Below are 13,300 nucleotides of genomic sequence, written 5' to 3'. Positions count from 1 at the left end.
TATACAGCAGAGCAGTATGTGTCTGTATGTATACAGCAGAGCAGTATGTGCCTGTATGTATACAGCAGAGCAGTATGTGCCTGTATGTATACAGCAGAGCAGTATGTGCGTGCCTGTATGTATACAGCAGAGCAGTATGTGCCTGTCTGTATGTATACAGCAGAGCAGTATGTGCGTGTCTGTATGTATACAGCAGAGCAGTATGTGCCTGTCTGTATGTATACAGCAGAGCAGTATGTGCCTGTCTGTATGTATACAGCAGAGCAGTATGTGCCTGTCTGTATGTATACAGCAGAGCAGTATGTGCCTGTCTGTATGTATACAGCAGAGCAGTATGTGCCTGTCTATATGTATACAGCAGAGCAGTATGTGCCTGTCTGCATGTATACAGCAGAGCAGTATGTGCCTGTCTGCATGTATACAGCAGAGCAGTATGTGCCTGTCTGTATGTATACAGCAGAGCAGTATGTGCCTGTCTGTATGTATACAGGAGAGCAGTATGTGCCTGTCTGTATGTATACAGCAGAGCAGTATGTGCCTGTCTATGTATGCAGCAGACCTGTGTCTGTATGTATGCATGCAGTAGAGCTGTGTGTCTGTATGTATGCAGCAGAGCAGTATGTGTCTGTATGTATACAGCAGAGCAGTATGTGCCTGTATGTATACAGCAGAGCAGTATGTGCCTGTATGTATACAGCAGAGCAGTATGTGCGTGCCTGTATGTATACAGCAGAGCAGTATGTGCCTGTCTGTATGTATACAGCAGAGCAGTATGTGCCTGTCTGTATGTATACAGCAGAGCAGTATGTGCCTGTCTGTATGTATACAGCAGAGCAGTATGTGCCTGTCTGTATGTATACAGCAGAGCAGTATGTGCCTGTCTGTATGTATACAGCAGAGCAGTATGTGCCTGTCTGTATGTATACAGCAGAGCAGTATGTGCCTGTCTGTATGTATACAGCAGAGCAGTATGTGCCTGTCTGTATGTATACAGCAGAGCAGTATGTGCCTGTCTGTATGTATACAGCAGAGCAGTATGTGCCTGTCTGTATGTATACAGCAGAGCAGTATGTTTCTGTCTGTATGTATACAGCAGAGCAGTATGTGCCTGTCTGTATGTATACAGCAGAGCAGTATGTGCCTGTCTGTATGTATACAGCAGAGCAGTATGTGCCTGTCTGTATGTATACAGCAGAGCAGTATGTGCCTGTCTGTATGTATACAGCAGAGCAGTATGTGCCTGTCTGTATGTATACAGCAGAGCAGTATGTGCCTGTCTGTATGTATACAGCAGAGCAGTATGTGCCTGTCTGTATGTATACAGCAGAGCAGTATGTGCCTGTCTGTATGTATACAGCAGAGCAGTATGTGCCTGTCTGTATGTATACAGCAGAGCAGTATGTGCCTGTCTGTATGTATACAGCAGAGCAGTATGTGCCTGTCTGTATGTATACAGCAGAGCAGTATGTGCCTGTCTATGTATGCAGCAGACCTGTGTCTGTATGTATGCATGCAGTAGAGCTGTGTGTCTGTATGTATGCAGCAGAGCAGTATGTGTGTGTCTGTATGTATATGGTAGAAATTTCAGCTCACCCATATGCAGTCTTCAAGGCGAAGGTGGATGCCCGCAGTCCCCGGACAGGCCGATCCGTAATTCAGAATAGATGTAGAAAAGAAGCGTATGGGACTCAGCACTAATGCGGTAATAATAAAACTTGGAACTTTATTTGGAATTTTTTAAAAGAAAGGTACACAGGTCATCCAAAAACTCGCCATGCGATTTGCCAAGCGGCTTTACACGTTTCGGACAAACAAGGGGAAATTAAAACCAGTCCTTAGTCATAAGCCATGGTATGTGAGAGGCAAAAGGTGTATATATAGCACTACAAGTATGGAAAAGAGGAGAGGCAAGCCAGGAAAACAGGAAGGGAGTTCACCTGAGAAAATGCAAATGAAAGAAGGAAGAAAATGGTATAGGAGACAGAATAAGTTAACCCTTTGGGCACCTTATATAGAAAAATATGTAATAATAAATGATACGGGAATATAACCACGAGAGGGTTTTTTATATATATGCTGCTAAATTTGATGGCATTGGGTGTTAAACATGTATATACATTTATCATGAAATATAATTGAATCATAAGCATTATAAACAAACTGATGTGTCTATATTTTTTTAACCCAATATTGTCACATTTACTCACATCGTTTCTGTATCACTTAAATGTGGAATATACAATTTCTGAAATATAATAATAAAAACATACTTGTGATATATATGCACGTGTATGTGTACATAAATATACACACAACCCTTTCGTGGTTATATTCACGTATCATTTATTATTACATATTTTGCTATATACGGTGCCCAAAGGGTTAACTTATCCTGTCTCCTATACCATTTTCTAACTTCTTTCATTTGCATTTTCTCAGGTGAACTCCCTTCCTGTTTTCCTGGCTTGCCTCTCCTCTTTTCCATACTTGTAGTGCTATATATACCTTTTGCCTCTCACATACCAAGGCTTATGACTAAGGACTGGTTTTAATTTCCTCTTGTTTGTCCGAAACGCGTAAAGCCGCTTGGCAAATCGCATGGCGATTTTTTTTTGGATGACCTGTGTACCTTTCTTTTTAAAAAATTCCGAATAAAGTTCCAAGTTTTATTATTACCGCATTGGTGCTGAGTCCCATACGCTTCTTTTCTACATCTGTCTGTATGTATACAGCAGAACAGTGTGTCTGTCTGTATGCAGTAGAGCTGTATGTGTCTGTAAGTATACAGCAGAGCAGTATGTGTCTGTATGCAGCAGAGCAGTGTGTGTCTGTATGTCTGCAGCAGAGCAGTGTGTGTATGTATGCATGCAGCAGAGCTCTGTGTGTCTGTATGCATGCAGCAGAGGTGTGTGTGTCTGTATGCATGCAGCAGAGCTGTGTGTCTATGCATGCAACAGAGCTGTGTGTGTCTGCATGCAGCAGAGCTGTGTGTCTGTATGCATGCAGCAGAGCTGTGTGTGTATGTCTGTCTATATGTATCCAGCAGAGCTGTGTGTGTGTGTGTGTGTGTGTGTGTGTCTGTATGCAGCAGAGCTGTGTTTGTCTGTCTGTCAATATGTAACCAGAAGGTGTGTGTGTCTGTCTGTATGCATGTATGATGTGTATCTATGTATGTCAGTGTATATAACATATACAATATATAGATTTGTCTGTTTATATGTATTTTTGTGAGTTTGTCTTTAAATATATATATGTTTGTGTACTTATCTGTGTGTGTCTGCATGTGGATGGGGCCCACTGGGCATCTTCTGCCCGGGGCCCACAGAAACCTGGAGCCGGCCCTGATACCCATATTCTGACAGCTTGTTTTTTTGTTGCTTATTTTAGTGGCAGAATGAACGAAAAACGGTAATTCATCATTTTTATTTTTTTTTTTCACTCCATTCACTGTGCGATAAAAGTATTAAGAAAACCCATTCTTTGGGTGAGAACAATCAGTGATGCCTCAATAAGGGGGCACTTTGCACACTACGACATTGCAGGTGCGATGTCGGAGGGGTCATGTCGAAAGTGACGCACTTTCGGCGTCGCACTCGACATCGTAGTGTGTAAATCCTAGATGATACGATTAACGAGCGCAAAATCGTCGTAATCGTATCATCGGTGTAGTGTCTGGGAATTCCATAATTACGCGACTGCGACAGGTACGATGTTGTTCCTGTGTATGAAGCCGCAGGAGCGAGGAACGTCTCCTACCTGCGTCCTGCAGCTCAAGCCGGCTATGCGGAAGGACAGAGGTGGGCGGGTTGTTTACGTCCCGCTCATCTCCGCCCCTCCGCTTCTATTGGCCGCCTGCCATGTGACGTCGCTATGACGCTGCACGACCCGCTACCTTAATGAGGAGGCGGGTCGCCGGCCAGATCGACGTCGCAAGGCAGGTGAGTCCATGTGAAGCTGCCGTAGCGATAATGTTCGCTACGGCTGCTATCACAAGATATCGCTGCTGCGACGGGGGCGGGGACTGTCGTGCTCGGCATCGCAAGCATCGGCTTGCGATGTCGTTGTGGGCAAAGTGCCCCTAAGTGTTTGCTGTTATTTTTTGTTACATTTGCACACTGAAAAACGTAACTTTTTTTTTTTTTTTATTAAAAAAAAAACACTTAGTTTTGCATATCTTATTCCAATGTCGAATTTTAATAATTTACTTTTTTTGACGGCCTAGACATGTAAAAAGGGTTTTGTGTTTTAATTGTTTTTTGCGGAACCATATGACTTTTCAGTGACTAACTTTTTTTTTTTATATATATATATACATGATTTTTAATATATTTTTATGATGTTTGTGTGTAATTATGGGGAAAAAATCTTTTCTATTTGAAGTTCTTTAGTGTTCACTGCGGTTAAATATGACCGTTTTATAGATTGGTTCTTTCCAGACACGGTCATGTGAATTATGAATACTTTTTACTTATTTCCCTGTTGGTCTAATACCCAGCAATTTCCATGCATTGCAGGGTATCAGACCTGCCATTCTTTCACTAATGGGAGGTTTGTCAAGTGTTTTGCTATAGCTTTTTAATAAGTTTGTCACACAGCTTTGTACATAATTCTGCAGTTTTGATTTGTTTAGTGAGGCACAGGAATCTCCTTATCATCCTTACCATCTTGAAGTCACCATTTTCACAGAGGAAAACTGTTTTATTTATTTTCTTTACAGGGTGACAAGGATTTTCCCCCTGCAGCAGCTCAAGTAGCTCATCAGAAACCACATGCATCTGTTGAGAAACTTCCTCCTGCTCAACATGTTAACCAGCACATTCATCAGCCTCGCAAGTGATAAGCCAGATTGATAGAGGGAGAACATCATCCTAAAAATATGTATTACTGTATTTCTATACAGTGTTTAAAGCATTCCACGAAGTTCAAGATAAGTGACAGTGCAAAATACATATGAATATTCCTCCACATTGTAAACTGAATGCAACCGAATAAAGCCCAATTTAATCCTTTGTGGTACAATGTCAAATGATGATTTTTATGTAAAATTTGCTTTATATAATTTAATATAAAATTGATTTGTCAACATTTTAATTGTATCTAGATAAACCTATTTAATGTCATCTATGATCAGAATTTAATTTTTTTTTGTGGATAAAGCTCAACGTAGAACTTGAAGGAAAGAAAAAACTGTCATGAAAATATATAAAAATTACATATCACTTCACATATGATCTTAATCTGAGGTAAAAAAAATGTTGATTAATCGCTTTCTTAAATCTTTGCTAGAATAAACATGATGTTGCTGGCAATCTAGCATTATTGCATATGTAAATTCATTTCTAAGATTTATCACTATGAAGCTTTTATACAGTTACTATTTTAGAATGTTTGCTTTCAATTAAATTGCAGATATCCCTATGGAGATTAGTTTTAAAATGAATAGTCTATACAACCAAAATTCAAGCAAGACACAATAGCCTTCAGTACAGTTTTTGGCACTACTAAGAAGTTACTAAAATTAGAGGGTTTTTACTCAGCTTTTTTTTGTTTTGTAGCAATTATACAAATCACAGGTAAGCCCAATAAATGTCTCTGTAATTAAACATTTTGGCTGTGGGAAACATGCGCTCAAACACATAAAAGTTAATTAGCATATGTTTTTCCAGATTATGTAAACATTAAAAATGCAATTTTTTTTATTGTTAAAAAAAATTCAAAATAGACTTGTAATTTGCTTTTCTAAAATGCAAGCAAAACTAGGAATGCAAATCAGTGTACATTTGAATAGGACCTTTCCATGATTTTTTTTTTATTATTATTTATTTAAAAATGGAAAATTCCTTCCTCAATTTGTGCTAGTCTAACTTTTCTTTTATGTGCTCTTTCTTTTTAAAGTTATGTTCCCCAGTAATACTGCTCAATATTCAAATTATTCCTTCAGCCAATTGGACGTATACTGCAGAATCTCTCTGTGAGTGTGTCTGTTTTTTCTCCTGTATTATAATGACCAATCAAAACACAGCTTCTTCATAGAAGTGTTAAGCTGAGATAGTTTTGATACACTTTTTTTTTTTTCTCTTCTGTGAGGCTTGTCAGACACCCACAGTGAAATTCTATGAAAACCGTCACATTTTTGGAAAAAATGACCTAGGGCTATTTACTTCAACCTTCCTCTACTAATTAAATCGGGGATAATTTGCATATTGAGCATTCTTTATTACTTGGGAAAATAACATTGTAACTGAAGGGCACAGAAGAAAAATAAACTGTTACATAAATAGTTGATGAATACCAATTGGAAGAGGTAGTCAGTTTAACCCCTTCAGCCCCCCGCCTGTTTTCACCTTAAAGACCCGGCCATTTTTTGCAATTTTGACCAGTGTCACTTTGACAGGTTATAACTCTGGAACACTTCAACGGATCCTGGCGATTCTGAGTTTGTTTTTTCGTGACATATTGTACTTCATGTCAGTGGTAAATTTAGGCCGATATGTTTTGCGTTTATTTGTGAAAATTTCGGAAATTTGGCGAAAATTTTGAAAATTTTGCAATTTTCAAAATTTGAAATTTTATGCCCATAAATCTGAGAGATATGTCACACAAAAAAGTTACTAAATAACATTTCCCACATGTCTACTTTACACCAGCGCAATTTTTGAAAAAAAAAAATTCCGTTAGGAAGTTAGAAGGGTTCAAAGTTCATCACCAATTTCTCATTTTTCCAACAAAATTTACAAAAAAATATTTTTTAGGTACCACATCACATTTGGAGTGATTTGAGAAACCTAGGCGACAGAAAATACCCAAAGGTGACCCAATTCTAAAATCTGCACCCCTCACTCTGCTCAAAACCACATCCAAGAAGTTTATTAACCCTTTAGGAGCTTCACAGCAACCAAAGCAATGTAGACGAAAAAATGAAAATTTTACTTTTTTAACACAAAAATGTTACTTTAGCCATAAAAATTAGTATTTTCACAAGGGTATCAGGAAAAATGCATCATAAAATGTATCGTGCATTTTCTCCTGAGTACGCAGATACCCCATATGTGGTGGTAATCAAATGTTTGGGCACACAGCAGGACTCGGAAGGCAAGGAGCGCCATTTGAATTTTTGAGTGCAAAATTAGCTGCACTCATTAGCGGACACCATGTCGGGTTTGAAGACTCCCTGAGGTGCCTAAACAATGGAGCTCCCCCACAAATGACCCCATTTTGGAAACTAGAGCCCTCAAATATTTTTTCTAGATGTTTGATGTGCACTTTGAACCCCTGGGGGCTTCACAAAAGTTTATAACGTTGAGCCGTGAAAAGAAAAAATGTTTTTTTACCACAAAACTGTTGCTTCAACCAGGTAGCTTTTTTTATCACAAGGGTATCAGGAAAAAATGCACCATAAAATGTATTGTGCATTTTCTCCTGAGTACGCAGATACCCCATATGTGGTGGAAATCAAATGTTTGGGCGCACGGCAGGACTCGGAAGGCAAGGAGCGCCATTTCACAGCAAAATTGGTTGGAATTATTAGCGGACGCCATGTTGCGTTTGGAGACCCCCCTGAAGTGCCTAAACAATGGAGCTCCCCCGCAATTGACCCCATTTTGGAAACTAGACCCCTCACAGAATTTATCTAGCTGTTTAGTGAGCACTTTGAACCCCTGGAAGCTTCACAAACGTTTGTAATGTTCGGCCGTGAAAATATTTTATTCTTTTTTTTTTACCACAAAATTGTTTTTTCAAACAGGTAGCTTTTTTTTCCACAAGGGTATCAGGAAAAAATGCACCATAAAATGTATTGTGCAATTTCTCCTGAGTACGACGATACCTCATATGTGGTGGAAATCAATTGTTTGGGCGTACGGCGGGGCTCAGAAGAGAAGGAGCGCCATTTCACAGTAAAATTGATTGGAATTATTAGCAGACGCCATGTTTCATTTGGAGACCCCCTGAGGTGCCTAAACAATGGAGCTCCCCCACATGTGATCCCATTTTGGAAACTAGACCCCCCCCATACAAAAAAAAATAGTTTGGCGAAATAAAAAATACAGACATCAGTAAAAAAAAAAAAAAAAAAAAAATGAGCGCCTGCCACTAAGACCAGTGCCAAACGTGAGAGCAATGCACGAGTCTCGCATCGCATCATCCACTGCAGTCTGGAAGCAAGCAACTGCGCTGGACAATGCGATGCGAGAGGGCGGGGCGGCAGATGAGAAAGGGCGCAGCGGATGGAAGATGGGAAAGGGCGCAGCGGGTGGAGGAGCGGCAGAGGATGGGAAAGGGCGCAGCGGATGGATGATGGGAAATGGCGCAGCGGATGGATGGGAAATGGCGCAGCGGATGGAGGAGCAGCAGAGGATGGGGGGGGAGGTGAGATGGGGATACCTACCTTACAGGATGGATCTAGGCAGCAGGATCACAGCAGACAGAAGAGGCAGCAGATGAAGGAGGCAACAGATCGAGGAGGGTGAGAGGGGGCAGTAGATGGAAAATGGGAGAGAGCAGGCAGCAGATCGGGGAGGGGGGCAGAGTCTGATGGGAGAGAGAGATGGCACATGGAGGAGGGGGGGCCCCGGGGGGGAGGGTGGCTTGCAGCACATGTAGGGGGAGGGTGGCTTGCAGCACATGTGGGGGGAGGGTGGCTTGCAGCACATGTGGGGGGAGGGTGGCTTGCAGCACATGTGGGGGGAGGGTGGCTGGCTTGCAGCACATGTGGGGGGAGGGTGGCTTCCAGCACATGTGGGGGGAGGGTGGCTTCCAGCACATGTGGGGGGAGGGTGGCTTGCAGCACATGTGCTGCAAGCCAGCCACCCTCCCCCCACATGTGCTGCAAGCCAGCCACCCTCCCCCCACATGTGCTGCAAGCCACCCTCCCCCCACGTGGGGGGAGGGTGGCTTGTAGCACATGGAGGGATAGGAGGTGTGGCGATGGAGAAGGGGCAGCCGATGAAGGAGGCGGCGGCGGCCGCCGATCGGGAACAGTGGGGGCCGATTCGGGGGCAGCAGTGGCTGAAAAAGGTGGGTGCGACGGCGGCGGGGACAGTGGCGAGCATGGCGGTGGGGACAGCGGTGGATCGGGAGCGGCGGCGGGGACAGCGGTGGAGCGGGAGCATGGCGCCGGGGACAGCGGTGGATCGGGAGCGGCGGCGGGGACAGCGGTGGAGCGGGAGCATGGCGGCGGGGACAGCGGTGGAACGGGAGCATGGCGGCGGGGACAGCGGTGGAACGGGAGCATGGTGCAGTGGACAGCGGTGGATCGGGAGCATGGCGCCGGGGACAGCGGTGGATCGGGAGCATGGCGCCGGGGACAGCGGTGGATCGGAAGCAGCGGCGGGGCGATCGGAGACAGCGGTGGATCGGGAGCAGCGGCGGGGCGATCGGAGACAGCGGTGGGGACAGCGGTGCATCGGGAGCAGCGGCGGGGACAGCGGTGAAGCGGGAGCAGCGGCGGGGCGATCGGAGACAGCGGCGGGGACAGCGGTGCATCGGGAGCAGCGGCGGGGACAGCGGTGGAGCGGGAGCATGGCGCCGGGGACAGCGGTGGATCAGGAGCGTGGCGCCGGGGACAGCGGTGGATCGGGAGCAGCGGCGGGGCGATCAGAGACGGCGGCGGGGACAGCGGTGCATCGGGAGCAGCGGCGGGGACAGCGGTGCATCGGGAGCAGCAGCGGGGACCGCGGTGGAGCGGGAGCAGCGGCGGGGCGATCGGAGACAGCGGCGGGGACAGCGGTGCATCGGGAGCAGTGGCGGGGACAGCGGTGGAGCGGGAGCATGGCGCCGGGGACAGCGGTGGATCAGGAGCGTGGCGCCCGGGACAGCGGTGGATCGGGAGCAGCGGCAGGGCGATCGGAGACAGCGGCGGGGACAGCGGTGGGTCGGGAGCAGCGGCGGGGCGATCGGGGACAGGGGCGGGCGGCGGGGACAGCAACTTACCGCTCTCCTCGGCTTCCAGGGACGGTCACAGGCCGCAGATCCACATTGATTGGAGAGATCGGTCACAAGACCGGTCTCTCCAATCAGAGCTGGGGGCGGGTGAAGCATCGATCACCCAGCTCCAGCCAATGGCCAGTGCTACAGCAGCACTGATCAGGGCTGGATTTCAATGTTCCAGCCATTTTCAGTGGCTGGAACATTACAGTGGCTGTAATTGGCTGAGCGGCGTTCGTCAGCCAATCACAGCCTCTGTAGGTTCGGGGAGGAGGCACCACCCCTCCTGAGGTCAGGCAGAGGTCCCCTCCTTCCCGAATCTACCGTTTAATTAAACAAATTTCACTCCCCGGGGCTCCGGGACCGCGATTTCGCCATGACGTACTGAGTACGTCATGGGTCGTTTAGCACCATGTCACCATGACGTACTCAGTACGTCAAAGGTCGTTAAGGGGTTAAATGACAAACTCCAATGAAAGTTTTTTTTTTTAAAAAGTGGCTGCTTATAGACCTTAACGGGGGTTATCCACTACTTGAACTACCCCTTTACCATGTATAAAAATAAAAAAAAAGCTTATACTCCCTTCCGCTACTGACAGTGTTCCATCGATATTGGTGCTGGCTCTCCTGGGGCTCACATGAGGCTGTCATGCAAGCCCAGAGTTCAATCAGCGCCGGCTTCACTGTCCCTCCCTTCAGACTAATTTAACATGAAGAGGAAATCAGAGCTTCAGCTGATGTCACGTCCTTTTGATATCTGATTTGTCCAAAGGCAGGGACAGTGAAAAGGGCACTGATTTGGGTGCTCCAGGAGTGCCAGTGCTGGAGCAAACATGGTGAATGAGAAGGGATTTTCCAAGTAGTGGATAACCCCTATAATTTTCTTGTATTTTTTTTTTTATATATATATAGTGTGTGTGCGTGTGCGTGTGTGCGTGTGCGTGTATATATATATATATATATATATATATATATATATATATATATATATATATATATAATATAATATATATTCATGATCGGTGTTTTGGTGCAGCATTCTCAAGGATAACCACAAAAGGGCAATGGTCAATTACATTTCTATTTTTTTTAGTCATATCCATATTTTTTAGTCGTGTCCATATTTACCATCAATGATTGCAAAATTTTCCCTTCACCCATGACAGCACCACCTGAGAGAGAGGTAGCACCCACAAAGGACAGGAAACACAGTGAAATAAAAGAGTGGCACCTCTCCTCCATCATCTTCTTGTCCTTGTTGGGAGACCTTATGAAGAAAAGTGCGGCTTGTTGTTCCAGGCCGGACCCGGTAGCTGGAAGAGTGACTTACCTGGCCGTGGCACTGGTGAATTAGGTCTGGAAGTGCCTCTCTAGGGCCTCGAATAGCGGAGGTGGGCTTATGCAGCATGGGTTTGGCCGTGATCCACTGCTACATTCTGCTCAAGCTGTGTGCACGCACGGCCATCCATGAGATGGTAGGACCTGTCATGCTGCTCGCTGTGTGAAGACGTCAGCCAGCTTCTGCACACAGTGTGTCAGGGGGGTCCTGATGATAATGGTACAGAGTAATCCAGAAACCATTTTGCGCATGCACACTGTCTGCCACAAGATGGCACACCCTGACAGTACGCTGAGCGGATAGTGTGACCGTGCTTCCGGGTCCGGGATGTTAGGATTATCATGAAGGCACCATATTCAAAACATCCAGAGCAAGCCGCCATGGAGTTGGTGCTTTAGCTTTTCTCCATGATGGAGGATTAGCAGCAGCAGGACCCACAGATGTAGCAGTATAAGTGAAGTGAATGCAATGGTGACAGTCATATGAATATAAGTCAGAGATGTATGGTGTGCACACAGCCAAGAGGTTGAGGTTCTGAGGTGAAAGTGAGGTGACCAATGTCCGGATTATCAGTCAAAATAAGACACTGCACTCTCATATAGGTAGAGTAGAAGCAAGGAAAAACTGAACAAAATTCGTTCTTTGCAAAATTTGTATATTTATTCTGAAGTTTAAGACGTGACGACGTTTCGGCCCAATTAAAGGCCTATCTCATGCCTAGTCACTAGGATGAAAGAAGAGATGATAATATTTTACAAAATGATACATAATTTATATATATACAAGTAAAACAAAAATTAAAATAAAAATTAAAGTAACCCATATTAGAGGTATGGCGTAAAAGATGGCTACAACGGTACAGAATATAGGCAAAGCATAATCGATTATTTCTTCTAATCTGAACGTACAAGAAAAAAGGGGGGTAATGGTCTAGTATGGAGAAAACCGTAAGAAAAAGTAGCATTAGCATACCTTGATAATGGAAGGTACAATCTCAATAGAGATTTTTTTCTTTTTTTCTCTAGAAGATCTGCAGATGCAGGGATATAAGTGAAAAAGGAAGTCCACCCAAAAATTGCCTGACTAGGAGTCACAGGGAGAAATCTCTGTAGATAGATGGTATACATACATGTGATTGTGATGTACATATTTCAAAATAAAAGGATTTAGGTATTTGATTAGGTACCTGTTTTGTACACGTGGATTGTATAGAGGAAGAAACACGTCCTTTAAGGTAGGTATGATAGCTAGAGGGAAGTTTCATGGAAGGCTGCACCTTTGAGGATATAGAGTGAGTTACAAGCAGAGCAAATTATGTATAGATTCTATGTATATTGTTAATACCTTATATTTGTAGAGGGTGTACGGGCCAGTATTAACTCTATCTTTAGCTATCGCACAGTGAGGAGTGTATTCATCTGAAACAATAGTAACAATGCACGCCGTTATACAGGTATATAATGTGATGCAGGCATTATTGCAGGTACACTACTTCTGCATGACCATGAAATACCAAGGCCATGAAACTTCCCTCTAGCTATCATACCTACCTTAAAGGACGTGTTTATTCCTCAATACAATCCACGTGTACAAAACAGGTACCTAATCAAATAGCTAAATCCTTTTCTTTTGAAATATGTACATCACAATCACATGTATGTATACCATCTATCTACAGAGATTTCTCCCTGTGACTTCTAGTCAGGCAATTTTTGGGTGGACTTCCTTTTTCACTTATATCCCTGCATCTGCAGATCTTCTAGAGAAAAAAAGAAAAAAATCTCTATTGAGATTGTACCTTCCATTATCAAGGTATGCTAATGCTACTTTTTCTTACTGTTTTCTCCATACTAGACCATTACCCCCCTTTTTTCTTGTACGTACAGATTAGAAGAAATAATCGCTTATGCGTTGCCTATATTCTGTACCGTTGTAGCCATGTTTTACGCCATACCTCTAACATGGGTTACTTTAATTTTTATTTTAATTTTTGTTTTACTTGTATATATGTTAATTATGTATCTTTTTTTTTTTTTT

At 44.0% G+C, this 13,300-nt stretch overlaps 1 protein-coding gene across 1 annotated transcript in view; it reads left to right on the top strand.

Moving 5' to 3' along the window:
* The window catches only part of DAP (death associated protein), a 267,912-nt gene extending 262,599 nt beyond the window's left edge, over nt 1-5,313 (top strand). The window contains exon 4 of the mRNA XM_075316546.1: nt 4,718-5,313. Within this exon, the coding sequence (XP_075172661.1) occupies nt 4,718-4,837 (120 nt within the window). The 3' untranslated portion in view covers nt 4,838-5,313. The remainder of the gene's footprint in view (nt 1-4,717) is intronic.
* Nucleotides 5,314-13,300: the final 7,987 nt, after the last annotated feature.

This window comes from Anomaloglossus baeobatrachus, chromosome 6 (assembly GCF_048569485.1).
Source record: "Anomaloglossus baeobatrachus isolate aAnoBae1 chromosome 6, aAnoBae1.hap1, whole genome shotgun sequence".
NCBI classification, from domain to species: domain Eukaryota; kingdom Metazoa; phylum Chordata; class Amphibia; order Anura; family Aromobatidae; genus Anomaloglossus; species Anomaloglossus baeobatrachus.
The sequence above is the reverse complement of the archived record's forward strand: the minus strand, read 5'-3'. Positions and strand labels throughout refer to the sequence as shown.